The sequence below is a fragment of the Dreissena polymorpha genome, chromosome 6 (genome assembly GCF_020536995.1).
Source record: "Dreissena polymorpha isolate Duluth1 chromosome 6, UMN_Dpol_1.0, whole genome shotgun sequence".
Lineage (NCBI taxonomy): Eukaryota > Metazoa > Mollusca > Bivalvia > Myida > Dreissenidae > Dreissena > Dreissena polymorpha.
Genome location: NC_068360.1, coordinates 40936369 through 40961376, shown reverse-complemented (window position 1 = coordinate 40961376; position 25008 = coordinate 40936369). Strand labels below are relative to the sequence as shown.

At 34.3% G+C, this 25008-nt stretch overlaps 2 protein-coding genes across 4 annotated transcripts; one reads left to right on the top strand and one right to left on the bottom strand.

Moving 5' to 3' along the window:
- Positions 1–1741: 1741 nt before the first annotated feature.
- LOC127834969 (uncharacterized) lies at positions 1742–11671 on the top strand. 3 transcript variants are annotated; one of them, XM_052361132.1, is made up of 9 exons: positions 1742–1783; positions 3517–3804; positions 4501–4685; positions 5105–5222; positions 6243–6324; positions 7031–7207; positions 7525–7643; positions 8436–8502; positions 9892–11671. In XM_052361132.1, exons 2-9 carry the CDS (start codon positions 3676–3678, stop codon positions 10110–10112), a joined length of 1098 nt encoding a protein of 365 aa, XP_052217092.1. In that variant the 5' UTR covers positions 1742–1783; positions 3517–3675; the 3' UTR covers positions 10113–11671. The 3 variants fall into 3 exon arrangements, with proteins under 3 accessions (XP_052217092.1, XP_052217091.1, XP_052217089.1); XM_052361131.1 differs by lacking the exon at positions 1742–1783 and adding an exon at positions 1794–2070; XM_052361129.1 differs by lacking the exon at positions 1742–1783 and adding an exon at positions 1794–2085.
- A 10309-nt stretch (positions 11672–21980) lies between these two features.
- On the bottom strand, positions 21981–23561 carry LOC127835622 (sex peptide receptor-like). Its single transcript, XM_052362058.1, has one exon. The coding sequence runs from the start codon at positions 23559–23561 to the stop codon at positions 21981–21983; it is 1581 nt and encodes a 526-aa protein (XP_052218018.1).
- Positions 23562–25008: the final 1447 nt, after the last annotated feature.

Sequence of the window (25008 nt, the reverse complement as noted above, 5' to 3'; positions counted from 1 at the left end):
AACATGGTGATATTTGGTGTGTTTTGTTATTGATGTAGGAAGCCATGCTATATTTTAATAAGCTTAATGCTATTTAATTTTGAAACTAAGAAAATAATCAACAGATTATGTGCTGTTCTTATATGATACACTATGAATGATTATTATATTAGTAAACTATTAAAATTTGCTGAAAGATTGTGTTTTTCCACATTAGGCTATGTAATTGACCTTCGAAAAGTAAAATAGTTATATTCCCCTCTTAACCGAAATCCTCTCTTAACAGGAATTTTCTCACGGTCCGGAGAGGTCCTGTTTAGAGGGGTTCCACTGTACTTTATTAATTATACTTTGTCTCAAATTGATAGATTACATGTTGATATAACCCATACGTTGTAATTTATAGACACATTACACTATTTTGTATTATTTTTCAAGTATTTAGATGATGTACATCTGTATAAGGCTTAATAAACGGTCCCTTCTATCTGTTCTGTTCTTAAAGTGGATTTTGCTATCAATAAAATGAACAGTCACAATGTTGTAGTTTAATGTCAGGTTAAAGCTCAATCAAACGCGTCCCATAGTACCAATAGCGCATGCTAATAATATCAATTACTAATGAGCTAGTTTTCAATATCTTCACTCAAGATCAATTGTTCTCATATTTGCATCATTAATAACACTGATGGTATGGTAGCGTATATTGGGCGTCCTGATAATCTGAAAATGTTACGAGTAGCGCTATGTCGTATTTTTCGCGATTACAGAAATATAGTTATTACGATACATGATGTGCCGAAATATTGAGTTAGTTCTAATAAATTCGTTAAAAACTGCATGAACATGTCAAGTAATTCTCGTAACAGCGTGATAGACCATATCGACTTGCTGATATGTTTTGTCGAAATCATGACTTAACTTTTGACGACACAACTGCACATCTTGTATCTCTTCATTATAAGCCACATACGTAGATAAATATACCATACAACGTAAATTTGAATAATATAATACATGAAAAACGTAATTTGAGATTAAGTTTGCGACAAACTATACAGCGTTTGAACGTTGAAATGGCGCCAGCAAGAGGTAATTAATAAACACATATTTCATTTAATTCCGGTGGTTCCGTGTAATTTAGCAAACGCAATGGCTGCCAATGTACGTATCAACGTATGTATTTTAACAAGTATATAACTTTTATTTTATCTAGAGAGCCGCAACATCTCTGTTACAAGTAAAATACATTTACTGTGTAATAATAGTGCACCGCACAATTAGTGAAGAAATCAAACCTGTTCTGAAGCTTTTTGCAACACAACTATACAGGTACTATTTCAAAATGTTGTCATTGCAAATAACATAATGTTTTTAAGGTGCGGTTCACACTTCGAACTTACATACATCGGTGGGATTGGCATGTGATAGTTGGGTGAAGGTCAATGTCAAGAGATCTAAATACGAAAAAAACCGAAACGACACACCTTAAATAGTAATACATTGGATTTCTTTAAAAAAAATGCGAATCTTGTATGCATTTGTGAGGATAGTTAATTCATGGTTAAACAATATTTTATAATGAAATAAACACTTTCAATATAAGCGATATTTTCCGGTGCGTTTAAATTGATATGAAAAGCCCACAAGTGTACGTCTTACTTTTAACTTCCCTGTTCTTTGTTCTAACATTAAGGTGCGAACGAAGTTAAAAGATTGTATTGGAAAGCAGACAGTAATGGGTTTGTAATGTGAAAGAACCATTGTTGAGCCAATCCTTCATATATATGCCTATATGTCGAATGTGAGTCACTCATCAGCATTGATCTCATTTAGCAACATGTATAAAATTGTGCGAATTTTATTTTGCGACAGTCACGAAAATTAATCGTGCTTTTTCCTCATATAAAGCAACATAGATTATTATTCAAACATATCGTGGGATAACTGCATTTAAGCCAACGTATTTAAGAGCGTGGATGCGTCGTTCCGTTTATTAGTATTAACGTGCATTCAACATACGTGTTTACAAAAAGAGAGGATAGTCCGACATCAAAATCCTATACGGCACGGACTAAAGTTTTAGCAGAGGTTGCCGACGATTTGGTTTGTCTAACATTTGGAGTTGTATGCAATATGTGATGTTTTGTATGCTTCTTTAGTTATATTTGACTGGTTTATATGCTTTTGTGTTACCGTTAGTACCGTAATTACTCTTAGTCATTGGACAGTTAAAATTAGCATAAAAAATTGTGTCCGAAAATTTCGATGCACAAAATTATTCCAAAAAATAAATGTCCGAAAAATTTGAAAAATCACAAAAATATACATTATTTTATATGTTGTTTTACAGACAAATAATCCAATATTTAATTTTGACAGAGTACAAAGATTAGCAGCAATATGCTGTTATATGAACATTTAATAATTTAAATTCATTGGCGTAAACGAAAAACTGTCGTTTGAAATCATTACCAAGAGCGAGTGCACAAGCCTATTTACCAAATTGAAACAAACGCATCAAACCACTATCTGTTTGTGTTCGTCTGCCAGATTTATTTACCGTCATCAAAAAATAAGGGAAAATCTGTTTGTCCAAACCAGAGTCGCAAACAACCATAATTTGGCTCAAAAGAGGTCGTCTGACAATTATCAGTGTTCGAAAAGTCCGACCGCTTTTTTCCCAACTTAAGTTAGGTTTATGTATTCCGCATAATGTAATGAGATACATGGATATCAACTCCAATAAATATTTTAACGTGTGTTGGTTTACTGACAAAAAAAACACATGTAAGCGACGTATGCTTATTGTGTTACTTTTTTTAAGATAACAGTTCAGATTGTTCTTCAAGCCAGATAGGTGCATTTCAAGATGCAATATTTCGGATACTGGCTAAATTATATATATATAATTTGCCCAAAATATGCATCTACAGATATATGGTTGTGTCACAAAAAACGGATATTTTTTTGGTGTAGACAAGGCAACACAAAGTACCCTAAACACATTATTCCGACTCCTTAAAAAAAGCAGATGTGTTGTTTATTTGCTAAAGCAAAAACATGTATTGTGGGATAAGATGGTTTGGTCGATCAACATAAAATAGACTATTTGAACCATTTGTCATTATATTTCAAGTGCTTTATTATTCCTTTTAGCATTCCATATATAAACAATAAGTGCTAACAATTCTACTTACATCTGGACGTGAATAAGAAAACTAATGTCTCATTACACTAAGTTCATTAACGACAACCGCTCGCTTATTTGTTACAGAAATATAAGAGACAATTAGGGCTTCCTTTCATGTTCGCATATATCATCTTTTAAATTAAATGTCGCTGTGAAGGCGGAAGAAATATTATTTTTAATTTGGACATTCCAAATATTTCCGTTATGGTATTGTTTGATTTGATTTGCCTTTTTTGTCCAATGACATGAGGAAAATGAAAAATACACGAAATCATTCAATGGATTAAATGTTTTACACACGGTTATGAAGTTTTATTGTTGATATAAAACATTTTTCATTTCAGAGAGCTTTCGGACGAGACTTATCGGATCACATTTTTCGACAAAGATAATTGCGACAAAAGACAATATAAAATTGCCCAACGGACATTACTCGACAAGAACAGCTGTTCAACATTTGACTGATGTTCTAAGTCATCCGGACCACAAAATAACCAAAGGTTATGCCGATCAAAAATCCGGAAAACAGTTTGGATGACGAGGTGGACGCATTCAGTGTCAGCAATGTCCGCGAACAACCGATCGATCCTAGAACCCTACCATCTGCGAAGAGAGGGTTATTCTTTTTGAGTGTATGTACAGTTTAATTGCGTTTTGTTATTTTATTTACTTTTCATACTCGATAACCCAGTTTTTAACTGCATATTATAGTGTTGCACTTTCTATGCCCGTGTTAAACTGTTATGCCATTGTTTTAATGACAGGATTACCCAAAACATCAGTTTTGATCATGTATGCATACCATTTTTTTTTAATATCGTTTCGATTTACCATAAAATTCCTGCTTATTTCTTTCACTGGACCCAAATTGTACCCCCCACACAATAGTGTGGGTATACTTCTTGTTTACGATATGTTTTGATGGTGATTATAATTATTAATAAGAATGATGTTGCTTTTTATGATTATAATTTCTTATGATGATCATTATAATAAGTTTTATCTTGATGATGATGATGATAATGATGACGACAAAATGATGATCATTAGTATTATCAGAAACCGATGCCTGATCAAACATTGGTGATCCTAATTTCCCACGCATATCAGACAGAAACTGCGGATAGCGACTACTCTGGCTTCATTACCCCATACATGCCTAATGGTGAAAAAAGCTTGGCCTATTGTGACCTCTGGACACCTTTTAACCGGTGTAAAATCTCAGTGTTATATGCTCCTTATACTGTTCCAAGGCGATGCCCTTAGTGTTAAACATTAATGTATAATCTGGCAATCTGTTAATATGACTAATCCGTTGTTTTTATCAGAAACCGAAGCCTGATCAAAAATCGGTGATCCTTATCTCCCACGCCAATCAGACGGACACAGTGGCTGGGGATTATTTTGGCGCAACTCTATACACCTACACGCGGCCTTCTGGGAAGAAATACAAGTATCAGCATCTACTTAAGGATATCATTGATGAATATCCGGCAAAGAAGATGCGAATCAGGTGCAAAAACGTGGTTTCTGTCAGCGAATTAAATGTACAAAATTCGTACAGTGATTGCCATACAAGTAATGATCCTTTGCGTTTGTAACAGGGCTCTTGTACAATAAACATGGAAGGTTAACTTAACGAACTTTTAAACAAAACCTAAAACGGTGAATTAAATATACCGTTGCTTATTATATCTTCTATTTATGTAATCATAAGTCATGAAATATTGGCATTTATAGCCAAAATAGCTTGCAAGAAATGGACTACTTTTAAGGTGTCATTTGCGACATAATATAGTTATAGTAGTTATGCATACCATTTACGCTCACTCTAATGCTCATTAATCCATTTATTGCCTCCTTTAATGAGAAATTTGCAATCGGTATTACCGTAAAAACATACAAATAGAACATAATGTTTTTGTTTTTCAGTGAAGAAGACGAGCTTGTCATAATAGACAAGACATTTACGCCACACCTTAATCACAAACAGGTTCTCAATAGTTTCCACCACGACGTAAAAGTTGACGGGAAAACGCGATTCTGTCTGGTAAACCTATATTTGATTTTAAAGCTGATTTTATTGAACTTATTTTATTTGCTGCGGATCATAAATTGAAAAAAAGTGATGATAACTACACATAATAAATCTAAATATTGTGAACGGACCAGCGTTTTGTCAATCATCATCATTTATTCAGAGGACATTTTCTTAGCAGTTCTTTCATCAGCAAAACCTAAAGAAAACATATCTATATTGTCCCAATGTTTGTTCTATTATGGCAGTACCTTACTTGTTCGTAGAAGATGTCTGGTTCCCCGTTATAATGATAATTATTTACATCAATATAACAGATAAATCACCAACATTTTGGGTTGATATTTTATTAATTGTTACACTCATTTAATATTAACGCGGGATACAGAGACAGCCAGGCTGACAACACATTAGCAGCAGTAAGAAGAAACACTTACCAAGGCTGCTCGTATTTTTGTAACCATAGTTAAATACTTAGTGTTTGTCTTTCCTTACATTCGGTTTGTAATAATTTGTTAAATGCGTTTATTAAAATGGATGCGTGTGAATTACCACTAATAACGACAATTGTATGGCCTTCGTTTCCAGGATATTTCAGCACTGTCAATAACACACAAATCTGTAGCTCAGTTAGAGTGAAAAGAGGTCCAATATAAAAAGAAATAGGCAGTAAATGAACATCAAGTAGAGTCGAATGTCTAATCTTGGGCCAATCTTAAACCAAGGTATAAGGTCGATTTAAAGTTTATTTCGTAGCTATGGCGGGCGGTGTCTTTTACATATCGGGGTCTTTAACATATCAGGATGATGGCGATGGAATGACGGCAATATGTCGTTGTCGACATCGGTCCGACATCATGCCATGTTGCAGGTCCGATCTCCGACCGATGTAAATCTCGATATCGGACCGATGTTCAAATTCATATCTCCCGAAAACAAGCCGATCTTAAATGTTATAATGATGTTGTTTTTTTTTCTTAGTATTTGAATAATATTTTTCCTTAAACTTTATGTACATGTTTATTATAATAGGTTTTAAGACGTGATAAGAAGCAGTCTTCTAGGGAGTGGTATGAAACCAGTGCAATCCTGCATCCGGACCATAGATCGCAGCGTAAGTTGTAACCCGTCGATTAATATTATTTTTTTGTAAAAGGGCAGTTCCCATTTTGAATCTGGGGTATATCATTTATTAATGAAATGTCTACTGTCAAAATACATGTGTATTGTAATTTATAAAAATTCAAAAGAATTAATTATACTTCTTTGTTGCAAAACAATATCGCTTTTTTAATAATACTTATGTATTCTAAATGAAAGAACTGTTAGGGTATCTCTTCTCGGTCTAAATTGCGTCCCAAAATTAAAGTCCAGTCGGATTGAGCAAATCAATTTACTTACCAATAATCGTATTTTAATGATGAACAATACAGTAACAGGTAGATGAAACAAGTAAAAACTCGTATGCTAATTCAGCTTTATATTGGAAGCAATACCATTTAGATATCCAGTGATTTGTAATAATTTAATTAAAATGAAAGCGCATGCGCATGTACGCTCATATATGTTCATGTGTTGTTAGGTCATTAATTAATGTCATTAATTAATAGCAGAAATGCCTCATAATGCCTAATATAAGTTATAAATAAATGCATAATCTCTTTCAAGACAAAAGACCTTATGTGTAAAGCTCAAGCAGCCAATTCCATTTCTATCGTTAATGAACACAAACGATTCACAAAACTTAACCAATTGTTATTTCGTGTTAAAAATTACAATTGAACTATAACTTACCATTTTTCTGTATGTTTTTTTTTCAGATAATGATGCAGCTCCGATTGCAAAGCAATTGAAATGGTTAAATCTTGGTCTAAATCCACAACCCATACGTTTTCCGCCGCAACAAATCCATTTTTCCATTTACGACTGCTCGCTTTATATGTTCATTGATCAATGCGGCATTCATGGCGTACCTATCGAAAGGGATGACGATTCCAGTAAGTAACAATACTAGATATAAAAATGAATGACAATTACGAACGTCGAATTGGTGTTTATCATTTTTTGTCCGTTTTTGTTGACATATTATTTTTGGGGAAAAATTGTGATCAAACAAAATAACTTTATATATATATATATAAGTCGAAGCAGCAAGCGAGTATATCGACTTCATTATTATTTCAAGTTGTAATAACGACATGTACATGTGTTTTTAAAAAATGGAAAAACAGCAAAAAACAGCATGTGCAGTTTTCTAGCATGTCCATCCTTTAAAATACTCTTATTAACAGTCTTTAGTAACTTTATATTTCAGTTTACGTCAACAAGATAGTCGAGGTATCATTCAATAAGTTGTCGTGTAAGGCAGCCTTGTATGGAATGGATGGGACATCATATGTGCAAATTGATGATCAAAGGAAAATACGCATATCGGTACGATATTTAATTAAAACAGTGATTCACAGAAAACCTAGCGGCATACTGTACTGTTATAATATGGTAGAACGACGCTTTTTCTTAGGGATTGGTATTAAATGAATGCAAGGTTAAATATTGCATTGGATAATGATATGTTCAAACGAAAGAAATACTAAGGGATGTTGTTTTTTTTTTATTAACTATTTGGATGCATTTTCTATCAAGAGTGAACATTAAATCGAAGTTTAAAAATATATAGTTTGTTTGATTGCGATTACAATCAATACGAATATACGTGAATTTTAACGAATTTCGTTTTCGTTTCGTATTATTAAACACTAAAATATTGATATGGAAGTTTATTGTGAGCACGATAAAATGATTCCGAAATTGTCAATCACTGTTATGTTAGAAAAATAAAGCCTAACTTACTGCGTGGTTTCCGCCTTTATTTGTATCGAATTTTCGGATGGTTCACTGTTTCGTAAGGATTCGATTGGTTCTATTTTCTGTTAGGTTTTCTTTTTAACTGAAATGAAGGTGTCGTACTTCGATAATACTAAGCAATACTATAAAAAGAAAGAGGACTGTTTGGGCTTATCAAAACTCTCCCGATCTTGGGCAGACAACTCTGGTTAAGTAATCAGAGCATTATACAATGGATAGAAAGGAAATATATATATGATTTTGTAAGAAGTTCGCAAAAAAGAACATTTCTGCAAAATAAGTTTAAATATGCTTACAATTTCAGACAATACAAGAAAAGTGACATTTTTCAAATTTTCAAAGCTTTCTATAATTTTTCAGGGCGAATCCATATGTACTTGGTTCGGATGTGAAAAGAAAGGAAGCGACAATAAATTCTTTGTAGATGGTAACAAGTGTAGCATTTATAGTTTTCACATTAATATCTAGCAAAAGATTCACAAAGTTAAAAATGTTTAGATATCAATAGACATATGTGCATATATTATCACAATGACCAAATTAATGTGTAGATCATAATAATGTTTCAAATTGGGGGCGTTAATACTTTAATACTTGAACTTAATTTTTATTGGTAAGTTATCCCAGGGTAATGTTTATTTTGATATGTTTGAAAAACCAAATAAAATCTTGTAGTGAACCAGTTTCTTTTACGTCGTTATTAAATAACAGTAGTACGTGCAAAGTGTTTCTAGTACTAGAACGGGAAAAAAGTGGCGAAAACTAAGTTTCAGCAGAAGAACAATAACATTTGTGAAAATATTGAGGACGATTTGCATCCACAAAAAAAAAGAAGTACAATAAATTTCTTTTATCAAGTAAACATAAACCCTTCAAACTGCATCATATAAATTTTTATTTTAAACGTTAAAAAAGGCATAGTTACTAGCACCATGAACAAAACTCTAAACATTATAGTATACAACTGTATTTAGATGCGGAATAGATGCTGACCGATTATGCAGTTACGATAAACCTTTTCATTCTGGGATTGGTAACAAAGCACATACTAAAACTCGGTCATAATGTTTTACCTCTGGAGAGCTTTCATCTGATTAGTTGAACATTAGTGTATTTATGTATACTAATTGCTCCGCCATACACCAATTTGCATAGCAAACGTAATTGTATACACTTGAAACGCTTTACCATTCTGAAAAGCAATGTTTTGACGAAGATCACGCTGGACTAGGTAAAAATTACCAAGTCACAGCACACAATATAGTGCCTGTTAACTTCACGTCATTGATCTAACATTGTTTTGACAAACATTTACAATGTTAAGGATTCACGCTGATTATGAAAACGTTTTATAAATAAAAGGGGAGTGCAATTAAAAAAGAGCGGTGCATTATATAAAGGAGGGATGCATTAAACAAAAGAGGAGACCATTTTAGCTAGTTTTAATGATATCTCTGCCAAGCTAAAAAATGAATCTGATCCATTGAAAAACATGACACTTTTCCTCATAAAGCTATAGTAAAACCTCGTGAACACTTTAGCAGTCACATATAATCTGCATAAGACTTTATCAAAATATGTAATCTACTGATATCTAAGCCGAGTATAAAATGGTTCCTGGAAAAAAGTAAAGACATAAGCAATACTTATTATACAAACTTCTCGAAAGCTGCTTTAAACAGTTACGTCGGTAATCAGGAGAGCGATCAATGGCGTGTAGCTCTATTTCGTTATGTACATTCATGTGTTTCATACATTGATTATCACAAATCACCCGTTGTTTATAGTGTTTTTGTGATGTTTTTTTGTTTTACAGACTGCTTTCTGTCATATGACAAAATAGAAAAGAAATTTGTGATGTCCAAAATCAAGGAAGGGCGAACCTGTGTTATATTCGTCGATGAGGGTGATCATCCAGATTGCGCAACAGATGACATTGACAGCGGATACGCCAGTAAAGTTGGTAGTCAAGAAAATGATACATGGACGCCCGATGATACCATTTGTTTGTCTACGGACAATTTAGACATGGACTAATTTATGATTTGAACTAGTGTTCGTATTGATTAAATGTGGAATACAGCTTGACACTAGTAACAAACAGCTAAACAAGGGGCTAATGTTTTTATTCCTGTTGATTAAATGTTAGAATAGTGGTGGGCACTATTAAAATGCCTGCCTTAATTACAAATCATTGACAGCGTGCAAGTGACTATTATTTGTACATTTTATTGATATTTGACTGCGTATGTAAGGAGATTACCAATATTGCATTAACGTGTTATATACTTTAACACATAAAGAGCATTACATTGCAAGTATTAAGGGATTCGCTTCATTGTCGAACCGTATCACATACATGTTTTAGTACTCAAGTTTAGTCTTTAAGCTATATGAACGTTTATTGTATGCTCTCTAACGTCTTTTAGTATCCTTGGAAAAGCTACACATTCCTATGATCTGATTAAGATTTGTTTTAAGTTGACTAAACCTACCATGTGTACATCTGCATCGCATTTAAACGTAAGTTTAGTACGTTACATGATTTTTAATTAATAGTACACATGTATATAATTGTCCTGTACATAAAGATGATGTAGATGGATGCCAGAAGAATTAAGCGCCTTGCCCAATATTTATTTTTCATTCATTGTTTTGATTTTGTGTATGTTAAACTTTAATTTATATTCCTTTTTTCTGACACTATACCAGTAAACATGTTTTCGATCCAAACATGTTATGTACTTTTTTACAAAATGTATGTATATATATTTCTTTATCAAACCATGTCATATATTTTCTTAAAAACGCAAGCATAAATGTGACTTTTATCCAAACATGCAAACTTTTTTCTAACAAAATGCATGTATCCATGTTTTCTATCCAAACATGTGTATTTGAACAACATACATGATTTTAATCAAATGGAGTCTTAATAATATTATGACAAAATATTAAGTCACTGTTATTTACTTTGGCAGTAAACTTGCATTTAAAGTGTTAAGATATTAATATTTTCGATGTTGCTCGTAGAAATGTCAAATACGAATTTATTTAGTTGTACTATTAGTGATTATTGTGCAAAGTAAAAAAAAAGTGGTGTGCAAATAAAGAGTACATATAGAAATTAATTGTATGTCGATTTTCTGTAATTAGACATTTCAAGAATCATTTACATAGTCCGTTTAAAACTACGGAGGACATATCCAGTGATAAATCATTCTTAATTCTTTCAAATTGCTTACTTCTCAAAATAGCATATCCTTTGTGCTATCTACATCCCGCATACTTGTACGAAATACCCAAATTATTTGTTCCAGTTGCTAATAAATAAAATAATAATTTGAAATCAATTTTTATACTGCGAACAACGAAATCCGCCAGTTTTCTCGTCAACAACTCGTAGTTACCACATTAAATTGAATAGCAGTGTGAAGCTTAAAATGGCGATCATGATGATAATAACGATGATATATCAAGATGTTTGTGGTGGTGATTCATGGTGATAATTATTATGGTAGTGGTGGTTATAGTGTCCCGATGATGACGATGTTGATGTTGTTGATGATGATCCCACTATTGGTGCTTCTGCTAATAATGTTGATGATGGTATTAATAACAGTGTCTGTGATGCTACTGCTGATGTTCATGACGGTAATAAAAAACATCATATTGATGATGACTCCGCCTAAGTATTAATGTGCAAGAACAGGTTAAACGACATTTTGTCTCGACAAACTCCTGACATAAATATTTTAATATGAAATACTCGCGTATAATTTACTTTGTAATTATATCATTATTTTATAACTTGTATTAAATTTGACACATGTGATGGTATTAAACGGCTTGAAAAAGGCGAATTCATAACATGCATTACCCATGGATCAAACATATGCTTATTGCATATAGTTATACATAGTTTCTTGTCGACTGATGGGTAGACTCAAATAAGGGTGCTAATTTTGAATGAGCCATTGAATCTACACCTATAACCCAACCTTTCACACATCTAGGCATGAATTATAGTTTCGTCAGGTCTGCATATAGGCACATTTATAGAAAGCACAAACCACGAATTGAATTATTGTTAACATTAAATCATTCTTAGCCAATGTTTTATCGCTACATTTATTGATTAATTTATACCCCAAAAGAATGGACTATATGTTTACCAAAACTATTCATAAGTCCTTCTTAAGCATGTACATGTACTATGCATTTTCTTATTTCAGTAATGCTCCCATGTATAAACGTGGATCTACAGCCTTTAAATCAATCTCTCATTACATTGATAGAAAACGCGAACGATAACAAGCATTTTACACTCGTCTATAGAATAGACAAGTTATTTGGCTAACATACTTTTAAACCGTCGGATTGTTCGTTTGTGGTTCAGAATTTTGCAACTCTTTAAGTTCAATGTTCACACACTTGATGTAATTGGATGGTCAAGCTTTTGGTTTATGCCTATTCTTGGTGTTTTAAGGGTTAATTACATTAAATGTCTTTGCTCATCTTTAAAGTAGCTCTTGGTTTAGACAATAAAATATATTTAAACTACATAGTGGTCAGAAATGTCAATATAATTGTGTATGATAATATAACAAAAACATACTATAATTTGATTGATGAACTTTGTATTGGGCATCTTTCATACAAAAAATCGAAACTCTTCATCGGGAATTTTTTAATTTGCGCAATCAACGATCCAGAAATAAACATTATTTATGTGTGGATCTTTGTTACTACATTTACAGTATAATGTCTCTTTATGAAAGTGAATCCTCCCTCGATAAAAAGCCAATTAATTGTGACTCATTGGACACATTTGAGTATGAAAATCCGTTGTTTCTATCTTTAATTTACACTGCCGTAACCACAAAGACATGGCGACGGTTTATCACATAAGTATGTATTGTTTTACACCATAAAGCCTCTCTATACGCGGTAGCTGCTGAACCTTTACCATACATATTCGCCGCGCTCTGTGAAAAGGGGATTTAATGCATGTGCGTAAGGTGTCGTCCCCGATTAGCCTGTGCAGTCCGCATATGCTAGTCAGGGACGACACTTTCCACCTTAACTGGATTTGTACTAAGAAGAGACTTTCTTGAAACGAAAAAAATCATAAAAGCGGATACTGTCGTATCTGATTAGCCTGTGTGGACTGCACAGGCTAATTTAGGACAACACTTTACGCACATGCATTAAACCCCTTTTAACAGAGCACGGTCCATATTTACTTATTGTGTATACTCCTCTTGTCGCAAGTGACGACGTGATATTGAAATATCTCCGGTTTCCTCCGTAAGATAAATGTATGCATGTAAGTGCCTTTTTAATATCCAAAACTAGATTTAATTTGATATTTGCTTAAATAAATGTTTATTTGAGAGTTTATGTCGATGTCACACCAAACTGCATAAGATATCCCGAAACTGTTTAATGCGACGTAATAATTTCATAAAATTAAATGTTTTAAGCGAACGTTTCTAATGAAACATCTCGCCCTAGATATGACACCTTATAATACTTCATCCACACACAAACAACGCATTTGAATATAACTTAAATGAATTTCAAACAGACGAAGTAGTTCTATGTCAAATTCATGTCAATTAACTAACATTGAATATGATGTACTTAAACATTGCTTTAACATACCTTGTTAAACTAACGTCTTCTGCCCACCCTTTGAGAATTCAAACCGGAATATACACACGTAACCATATTCCTCGTAATGAACGATACTATCAATGTTGTGATCGAAGGGACTATAGAAGACGAATTCCAATTTATATGTAAATGTCCCTGTTTCTGGCAAATAAGGCAAACATATATACAAACTGTTTACTATGTGAATCCATCTGTGTTCAAGTTCCATACTGTATTGAACTTGTACAATTGAAATTATAAATGTGTGTTATTATATGAAGGAAGCTCTAACCGTAAGATATTCTATCACAAATAATATTGTCTAAGAAAACTAAGAATGTTCTTCCTGCCAGTGAAATGATATTTGACTGTGGTAATATAAAGCCGTACTACTTTGTTTATTATACTTTGTCTCAAATAGGTAGATTGCGTTTTGTTATAACAAAAACGTTGTAATATATAGCCATATGACAATAGTTTGTATTATATTACATGTTTTTAAATGATATACATTTGTATAAGTCTTAATAAACTGTCTGTTCTGTCTATTCTGCTCTGTTCTTTAAGTGGATTAGGCTATTTATAAAATGCACAGCCAAAATATTATAGTTTTATGTCAGGTTAAACGTTAATCAAAAGCGTTCCCATAGTACCAATTGCGCATGTAAATGTTATCAACTATGAATGCGCTAGTTTTTAACATCTGAACATCAAGATCAATTGTTCTCATATTTGCAGCATTCATAACAGTGATGGTATGGTAGCGTATATTGGGCGTCCTGATAATATGACAATGTTAAAACTTAAGTGTATCGCTATGTCGTATTTTTCGTGATTGCATGTATATAGATATTTCGATATATGATGTGCCTAAACATCGACTTATTTCTAGTTTTTATTGTATCATCATGTCAAGTAATTCGCGTTAGAGCGTGATGAAACCATATCGATTAACTCAGATGTTTTGTCGATATCATGAGTTAACTTTTGATGACCCAACTGCACATCTTGTATCCATTCATTATTAGCCAAATACTTATTTCGACCCAAATTTGAATAATATAATACATTTAAGACGTTATTTGAGATTAAGTTTGCGACAATCGATACAGCGGTTGAAGGTTTAATGGCGCCAGCAAGATTTAATCATTAAAAACATAATTCATTAAATTCCGGTGGTTCCGTGTAAGTAAGCAGAGAAAAACAAAAGCCAGTTTACGGTTTCATTTTAACAAGTATATAACTTCTATTTCACCCAGAGAACCGCAACGTTTCTGTTACAAATAAAAGATAATAACTGTGTAATAATAGTGGACAGTACAATTAGTGAAGAAAACAAACATGTTCTGTAGCTATTTGATAATATCTATTCAGATACTATTTCAGAATTCTGCTTTTTCAAATAACATTATGTTTTAAAAAAAGGTTTATACATCGAGCTATCATACATCGGTGGGATTGGCATGGGATAGTTGGGTGAAGGTCAATGCCAAGGGTTCTAAATACGCCTTCAAACCGAAGCGACACACCTTGAATAGTAATATCTTGGATTTACCAATGCCTTACCAAATGTAATTGTGATGGTCATTGTCTTGCTGAAATGTTTTTCCCTAGGTAACTGTAATGGTCATTGTGGTACTGAATTGTCTTACCCTAGGCAACTGTGATGGTTATTGTCATGCTGAAATGTCTTACCCTAGGTAATTGTGATGGTTATTGTCATGTTGAAATGTCTTACCCTATGTATTTGCGATGGTTATTGTCGATATTGTTGAAATGTCTTATTCTAGGTAACTGTTATGGTCATTGTCATCCTGAAATGTCTTACCCTAGGTAACTGTGATGGTCATTGTCTTGCTGAAATGTCTTACCCTAGGTAGATGTGATGGTCATTGTCATGCTTACATGTCTTACCCTAGGTAACTGTGATGGTCATTGTAAGGCTGAAATGTGTTACCCTAGGTTACTGTGATGGTCATTGTCATCCTGAAATGTCTTACCATAGGTAACTGTGATGGTCATTGTCTTGCGGAAATGTCTTACCCTAGGTAACTGTCATGGTCATTTTCATGCTGAAATGTCTTACCCTACGTACTTTGATGGTTATTGTCCATGGTGAAATTTCTTACCCAAGGTAACTGTGATGGTCATCGTCTTGCTGAAATGTCTCATCTAACGTAACTGTGATGGTCATTGTCTTGCTGAAATGTCTACCCTAGGTAACTGTGATGGCCATTGTCATGTTCAAATGTCTTACCCTAGGTAACTGTGATATTTATTGTCATGCTGAAATATCTTACCCTAGGCAACTGTGATGGTCATTGTCATACTTACATGTCTAACCCTAGGTAACTGTGATGGTCATTGTCATGCTGGAATGTCTAACCCTATGTTACTCAATACTGTGATGGTCAATTTCATGCTGAAATATCTTACTTTAGGTAACTGTGATGGTCATAATCATGCTGAAATGTCTTACCCTAGGTAACTGTGATGGTGATTGTCATGCTTAAATGTGTTTCCCGAGGTAACTCTGATGGTCATTGTCATGCTAAAATGTTTTACCCTAGGTTACTGTGATGGTCATTGTCATGCTTAAATGGCTTTTCCTAGGTTGCTGTGAAGGTCATTGTCATGCTGTAATGTCTTACCCTATGTAAGTGTGACGATTATCGTCATGCTTAAATGATATTGGGTTTTATTCATTTCGTTTTAGCAGTTGAGATCTCAGATATAGGGTTTTATTCATTACGTTCAAGCAGCGGATATATCAGATATTGCGTTTTATTAACAATGTTTTAGTAGGTGAGACCTCAGATATTGGGTTTTACTTGTTATGTTTTTGTAGTTGTTACCTCATATATTAGGATTTAGTAATCATGTTTTATCAGTTGAGACCTCATATATTGGGGTTTGTTCATTGTGTTTTAGTAGATGAGAGCTTAATATTGGGTTTTATTTATTATGTTTTAGCTACTTAAAGCTCTGATATTTTAATGCATATATTTTTTACCAGTGGGGACCACAGATATTCGGTTGAATTTATTATGTGTTGTTTGCTGAGAGCTTAGATATTGGGTTTCGTTTAATATGTTTAAGTAGTTGCGACCTCATATATTGGGGTTCATTCATTATGTTTTAGCAGGTGAGTACTAAGATAATGAGGTGTGTTTATCATATTTAAGTAGAATGATGTGAGCTCAGCTATTGTTATTTTTTTCATTTATTAACGACCGGATTATTCAAGTACGCTTAGATTTAATTACTCAATGAATACTTATAAATATGTTAAATACAATGAGAGATGTATTTTATACTTTATATAAGCAATCATCGTAGTATGAAAAAATATAACGACAACAACAGAACTCTCCAAATTATTAAATCGTTTAATTTTTTCAATTAACCAAAACGTGAAAATATTAATTTCAAACTTGCGATATATGAAAAGCTATAACATAATTTTGAAAATTGGGTTACGTCTAAGATTATGCAATAGCGAACAACGTCAGTGCCTTCATCGCTTTGATCCTTCTATTAATTGTGTTGTTCTTTCTAGAGATATTTATTGACTTTGAAATTTTAGGTTTGATTACGTCGCAAAACTTTGTAACAAATTTATTAAGATTACCGAATTAGGAGATTTTAGGAGCTCATAATTGGAAATCAGATGGAAATGAGTGTAACACTGATTTAAAGATTTAAAAGTATGGCACAAATGGCATGCCTTTGGTTACGCGACAACTCGAATGAGAACATGAACAATTAAGAAAACACTTAAGTGCTGGCGAATCATTTTGTATACTGAAGATTCGTCTTCATATAGTTCAATAAACAGAACATCTATTTAATTAATGACAATATTTAGAATAATATAGCCTACTAGATTGGTATGGAATAAATATAAATGTCTTAGCGAGGCGAGTGGTTCACCATGAACAATATTCGGTGCAAATATTTGTTATCCCAGAATTCTCAGTCTTGGTATAATAACAATTTATTTAAAAATTATTAAAATCCCATAAACACTCAAAATCAACAAATAGTTTGTACATAATTGCGAAAATAAAGATTACACATAAATAACCAATGTTCCTTATAACATTTGACACAATTTCAACGCTAGATGTGATCTGGTAACTACGGTGGCACTGAGGTGACATCACCGCTCCAAAAAAAAAGTCGGGAAAAGTTATGTTTTCCCGTCGCCAACAAAAAATTAACTCGGGGAAACACAAAATAAGTCTGTTTTCAGGAGTTATTTTTTTTTTTGGCGACGGGAAGTAGTAGTAGTAGTAGTAGTAGTAGTAGTAGTAGTAGTAGTAGTAGTAGTAGTAGTAGTAGTAGTAGTAGTAGTAGTAGTAGTAGTAGTAGTAGTAGTAGTAGTAGTAGTAGTAGTAGTAGTAGTAGTAGTAGTAGTATGTTTTGTTATATCAGACCTTGCCTTTAGGACGTTTTCAAATGTTCCCTCCATATAATCCGCGTCTGTGATTGGCCGATTATCTTGTGCGCACAAAATAGCGATTGTGTTTTCAAGTCTCAAAAAAAAAGAGACGGGAAAACAGAACTTGTGTTTTCCGCTCCAAAAAAAAAAGACGTGAAAACAGAACTTTTGTTTTCCCGTCGCCAAAAAAATCAATAAAAATAACTCCTGAAAACAGACTTATTTTTCCCCGAGTTAATTTTTTTTTGGCGACGGGAAAACATAACTTGTGTTTTCCCGACTTTATTTTTTGGAGCGGTGATGTCACCTTAGTGCCACCGTAGGTAATATAGATTTAACGCGATACAAAATGCTCGTTTTGTGTCACAACATATACCACGTGAATTGCCGGCTACGATATCAGAACATTTACGAGCGAACGCGAGATTGGCTTCGGGCAGCTTCGGAAGCTGGGCGTAGTTCTCATGAATACGTCAATCATCCGATGCTTCCCAAAGGCAGTCTCGCGTTTGTTCGTAAATGTTCGTTTATCGTGGCGGGAAATTAACATGAAATATATTGTCGCACAAAAAAAACACGACTATTTTGTATCTCGTTTTATATGTTACCATACCACATCTAGCGTTGAAAGTTTGACTATTGCTATGAGGAACACTGATTTTTTATGGGTAAACGTTATTTTACGACATATTTTGCGAAATATTCGTTGATTTCGAGTAGTTATGTTATTTTAAAAGACACCACAATCCTCACTTCCATGATTTAATATTTTATAACTGGTATTTTCTTTATCCGTAGTGTTTAGATATTGCTCAGTTCAACTTATAATGTAATATGTCGTCAGTGTGATGAAGGTATAAGCAAAAATATAATCATTTCAAAACAAGGAATTGCATCATGTACAGAGCATGTAATGGCGATGTTTAAATGTTCATTTACAGATAAGTTAGAGGTGGTAAACATATGTTTTTTTATTTGCTAATTGAAATAAATCAACAATCAGTTGTAATTTTATTGGCAAGTCAAAGACAAAGAAATGTGTTGTCAAAAGTGTCATGATGTTTGAAGCACAATTGAACCGTTTTATTGTATTCAAAATGCTTTATTATTGCTGTAACTACTTATGAATCTTGACAGTGCAATTGGTGTCTCTTCTTGCATTCATAAACTTATAAAAATAGATTTTGATACAACTCTGTTACTAAAACTTACTGTTTATCCATCATATTAAATTTTAGTAAGCCCATGATTTAGTTAGAATCTATTAATTGAGTATCGAATCCGAGACACCTTATCGATAGTGAATATTCTATTTAGGGATTACTCATGATATTCTGCAAAGACACCAATTAGTGACTCTATCAAGGATACGGACTCGAGGCTGTCAAAATAAGTCTTAGTTTTCCGATTCAATCAAGTTAAAAATTATGCCATAATACAATATAGATATCAATGGGGTTACGTATGGTTCGGTATTTTTATTACTCATGTCGTTTTACTTTCAGGAAATTGTTAACTCGAGCGGTCATTTCCTAATTTCATGTAAGTGAAACTCGAAACACAATTGAAGCCAATCCTGGTTTCAAAGGTTTAAAGTATGTGTTAAGTGGTTCAATAATGTAACACAACACATATGTAAGTCGGTGCTTTTCATCGCTTGCTATTTAAAAGTGACATTCAAACTTTAAAGGGAGCTTGTGCATACCTTTTAACTATTTGTATAACAAATACCACCGTCGATCAATATACTAGATATTATAAGTACAATTAATTTTCCATTGCATTTTCAAAAAAGTATTACCGGTAATTTTGCATCGTGGTGACCTTTCACCACTCAAAATGTGCAGCTCTATTAGATACACATGCATGCCAAATATCAAGTTGCTATCTTCAATATTGCAAAAGTTTACATTACACGAGCGATTTTGACCCATATATTTGACCTTCGACCTTGAAGGATGACCTTGACCTTTCACCACTCAAAATGTGAAGCTCCATGAGATACACATGCATGCCAAATATGGAGTTGCTATCTTCAATATTGCAAAGGTTATGGCAAATGTTAAAGTTTGACGCAAACAAACAAACACACAAATAAACAAAGCAAAAAGCCAACAGACAGGGCAAAATCAATATCTCCCCCACTATAGTGGTAGGGAACATAAAAACATTCACTCCTCAAGAACGTGTTTGCTACTTATAGAATGTGTTGGAATATCGTCATAATAGATACATGTATTTGTATTCTTCGTTCAGTGTTTTAATTTAAAGCTTTCGTCCTTTCGAGTAATGTTTTTTTTTCAATTAATTCAAAAAACTATTATTTGATTGGGACCAAGTCCAGTTGAAACGTAATACAGACAAAAACCCTTTATACGTAATGTATTGACAATGAAATATAAGAATTGATTACACTTGTGAGCAGTACATTTTTTCATCTTTATTCATATTACATGTATTTACACATACAAAATCAAATTGCGCAAACTTTTCTTTAAAAAATGATAAACAATTCACACAACATCATTCTAAACTGAAATAGTATGCAACAAAAGAATATTTATACAGAGTTAATGATATGACTCACCACTGACTTAACAGTCGTGTATTTTTTTCATTTTTGTATCTCACATTCGCAATTATGTTTAATATGCCAGTCTTTTGTCTAGTTAAAAAGGTCATGCCAGATTAAAATACGTAATAAATGAGGTATTGACCGTATTGTTTACACAATTCATTTCTATTGAGAGTACATGTATATACCAAAAACAAAAATCAAACAACGCGAACCCTTTGAAACGGATTAAACAAAGAAATAATATTCAAATATATGCATGTATAACTAATCAGCATAACCGAAATAGCAAGCTGAAATACTAAGGAATGAGAAAAATCAATGTTCGTGCGTTATCACTTGCGTAAGTTTCTAATACTCGAACATGCTTCAAAATGAATATACATTTTTATATACTATCAATTGCACTATGAAAAATCGCAATACCAGCTTTCGATGTTAGACAAAATGAAATATGTAGGTTTCTTTCTAGATTTAATAAAATCAAAATTATTATATTTAATTGATAATCAAAATATAAGATATAAGATTGTGTGTGTTTTTTGCAAGATATACATACTTTTAGCGGGTTAATCTTATCAAGAATAAATTATAGTAAGCATTATTGATAATCTATGTAACGTGCAAAGCGAGTCAGATTTGCAGTAGACCTGTTTTAAAAACGTAACAAACGTGTAATCAATAAAATATGTACAATATTACATAATGCATAAAAATCATTAAGAAAACGTAAAAAATATCATACAAAGTATCAAAATATATAAACTGCAAAACAGCTGATGAAGGTAAAAAATTAACCCATACCATTTTTTTAACATATTTATAATGAAGTTTTGTTTAGAAAAGTTAATCAAATATATGCAAAAAGGTTATAAATGCAACACGAGCATATGCTAGGTTAACAATAGTTTACTACTAACTGTTGTAGTGTTATTTCAAGTGATTACTAATCGTTCAGGTGGTAATATGAACAGCTGATTAATTATTTCGCCGCCATCTCGCGAGCCCGATGAGTTTTTTTAAAGACCCTTGCTATCTTACGATCAACCACAGTCCGTTATTCCAGGGTATTGCCAAGACTGCAATGGGTTTCTCTAAATTAAAGTAGTTGCTAGGTAGCGAATAAGCTATATAAGAACTTGTGAGATATTCAAACTTCCCGTTTCAGGCTTCGCAAGCGAACGCAATAACCACTGGTGCAAGGCAACTGTAAATACAAGAGTAATGTTTACACAAAAACATCATCGTCTTGCGCGTCGTAGTCCTCTACAGACTTTTGTTTTGACACATTGGCCGAAAAATCGGATGGACCAGTGTCTTTGGTCGGCGTAGGCGTCAGCAATATCGTTTGATTGACAGCGTGGATGTTGTCCGATGTAGTGGAGTGGAGGCTAGTGGTTCGACTGAGAACAGTGTTCCTGCTTATAACGGATCCTGTCCGCGCTTTGGACGATCGGAAACTGTCGCTTTTCAAACTCTGACGCCGTTTGAGGTTGTAACGCTTGAAACAACCGAGCGTGAACACGTAGATTACCGCTCTGCGAAAGTCGCACATCATCTTGCAGTAGATCCAAAAGTTGGCGTGAAAGCTGACAATTAACGCGATCTCGTAGGCGGAACTCATAATGTGATGTGTCTCGACACCGAGCTTTACATTCGTTGGTTTGTATATATTAATCAGGGCATAGAGCTTGTAAATTCCATAAGGAACTTCGGGAACAAGAAAACAGATGACAATCAACACTGCCGTGATTGTGATTATTCGGTCACGGGAGCTCCGTTTCTTGTTCGTTCTCTTTGACATAATGGACGAGGCTCTTTGCTGGGCCTTTTGAAGAGTAATGAGGGTCTTGGTTGTCAGTCCTACAAGAAGGGACGCTGGAAGAAAATGCATGAAAATAACGCAAATCCACATATACAAGCAGGCATCTTCGCAAGGATGATCTGTCCTCCATTCACACTCATGGGCGTGGGTGTAATTGTGAGAAATTGCATTGATTGGCTGGTAAATATGCATCAGAAATGACAACATGTACATGACAAGTACAGCTACACGTGTCTTCCAGAAGGTGCAAATGCGACCGGACATGAATGGATGACAAACGCAGAGGTACCGCTGGATTCCCAGGAAGACAGTCTGCCATATGGATGCGGTATGAAACGCTATTGAGATGTAAAGTTTCAAGACCATGTACGTGTTGCATTCCGATGCAGATAATCCATCAATGTCTGGGATGTATACGTTGAACGAGTTCGGAAGTAACGAAATGCCTGTCATCGAGTCGGAAAAGGCGATGCTCACAAACAGCAGGTTAGTTGACTTGCCGCGACCTTTCCTCGACAGAAAATAGCCCACGACAAACACATTTGCGGGAATCATAAACAAGACGAGTATAGTGCGTACAAGACCCAGTGTTATGACCTCAAAGCCGAAAAATGTCAGATAGTATATATCCTTATAGTCACTCGTGTCGTAGTAATTGTCAGCCGCGTACGAATCATTCGAAATTATCGCATAATCAATGACTGACATCGAAGATCCGTTGTTCTCGTAAGCCGCAGTCAAAGATACATTCGAAAAGTATATATCCTTATATACATAGTCACTCGTTGTGTCGTAGTCATTCTCAGCCGCGTAAACTTCAGAAATCCGTCCGGAATCATTCGAAATCATCGCAAAATCAATGACTGACATGGAAGATTTGTCGTTATCGTAAGCCGCAGTCGAAGAATGATTAGAAACCATCACAGAATCACTTATTGGCATTGCAGGTGCGCTGTATGCCGTCAATGAAACGTTGAAATACATTCCGTATGTGTAATTTTCCGAAGAAAAATTCAAACAGGAAAAGTATTAGCTCTAATTCAAAGCAGATTCCTGAATCGATCTTGTGTGTGAACAACTGTATTCGTCCACAGCTTTAATAAGTGTGTATGTATTGTCCTTGTGAATATTCTCTAAAATACCGCACGATTATATATGCTTTATTAAATAAATAAACAATTATTCTAGTCAATCGATGCTTACATGCGAACTGATCACTACGAATAAAGATACAGTTATGGCAAGCTTGTTTCGAAGCTTCGCAAAGACTGTGCCTTCCGTGTGATTACGCTGCTCTACAAATCTTCCGTGTTCGTGAAAATTAATTATCGGCCGATCAAAGTTCGCTTGCTTCAATTGTCCATAAGTGCAGGGAAGCATTTCGATGACTTTGAAAAAATATGTATATAAATGTTCCATGTGTCTCCAAACCGAATGTCACCGCATTTTGTACGTAAAACACTATATTTAAATGCTTGAAAAAAGCTTGTGTTTGTTAGATGAACCTGATTTGAAATCAAAGCGCTGTAGGCACTGAAGGCCTGGAGCTAGGTTTAGTGTGACGTTAAATGCATTTACGATGTTTTGTCCGATTTTCTCCCTTTGTCCGAATTTATACGGATTGAGCCTAGCGGTTGAGTGCAGAAGCTCAGAGACTGTAAGATAAGCCAATAGTTGTGTATATACAACAGTGTACATAGACGGTGGAGGACAACACGATACTGGTTGTGGGAACGATAACTTTTTCTTCAACCCTACAGATCTGGTAGAGGTTCGTCTATATAGGCGGTGAAGATATACAACAACAACAACATGGCCGCAAAAAACTGTTATTGTTGGCGTCAAATAAATCACTTTCAATAGCCTAAAAAAGCTTTCTATTACATAATTAACAGATCAGGAAAACATTCATACTTCCTTTGTAATGTGTATACAAAAGAAAATCCACTTAAGCCCAAGTCTCACTTTTGCCGGTAGAGCCCCGGTCTATCCCGGTTTGCTAACGCCGGTCCACCGGCGAGGACCGGGATGATTCGTAGAAATTTGTTAACGCAGTCACACTATTTCCCGGTGCCGCCCCGGTTGAAGCCGGTCAACAGCCCGGCAGAGTCCCGGTCAACCCGGACTGGCTACGGTTTATCCCGGTGAAGCCCCGGCAGAGCCCCGATTTTCTTATATACCGTAGCTATTTTGGGACTAACGGCATTCAACGGGGCGTTGCCGTAGCTCTGCCGGGGTCTGTATGGGCCCCGGTGGAGCTACGGTGCCGTCCCGGTTGTTTCCGGTGCCGTCCCGGTTGTTTCCGGTGCCGCGCCGGTCGTTGCCGGTCCTTCCCGGTGACTCCCGGAGGTATTAAACATTTTAATACTTGCCCGGTGGAGCCCGGTGTACAGATTGTGTACGGTGTAGGACTTTTCGCGCTCGATTTGCG

Excerpts from the sequence above, each read along its gene's own strand:
- LOC127835622 (XM_052362058.1), bottom strand. The coding sequence starts at position 23,561 with ATGTATTTCAACGTTTCATTGACGGCATACAGCGCACCTGCAATGCCA.
- LOC127834969 (XM_052361132.1), top strand. The coding sequence starts at position 3,676 with ATGCCGATCAAAAATCCGGAAAACAGTTTGGATGACGAGGTGGACGCA. Across the intron at positions 3,805-4,500 it reads GAGGGTTATTCTTTTTGAGT|AAACCGAAGCCTGATCAAAA; the intron begins GTATGTACAGTT and ends TGTTTTTATCAG. Across the intron at positions 8,503-9,891 it reads CAATAAATTCTTTGTAGATG|ACTGCTTTCTGTCATATGAC; the intron begins GTAACAAGTGTA and ends TTTGTTTTACAG.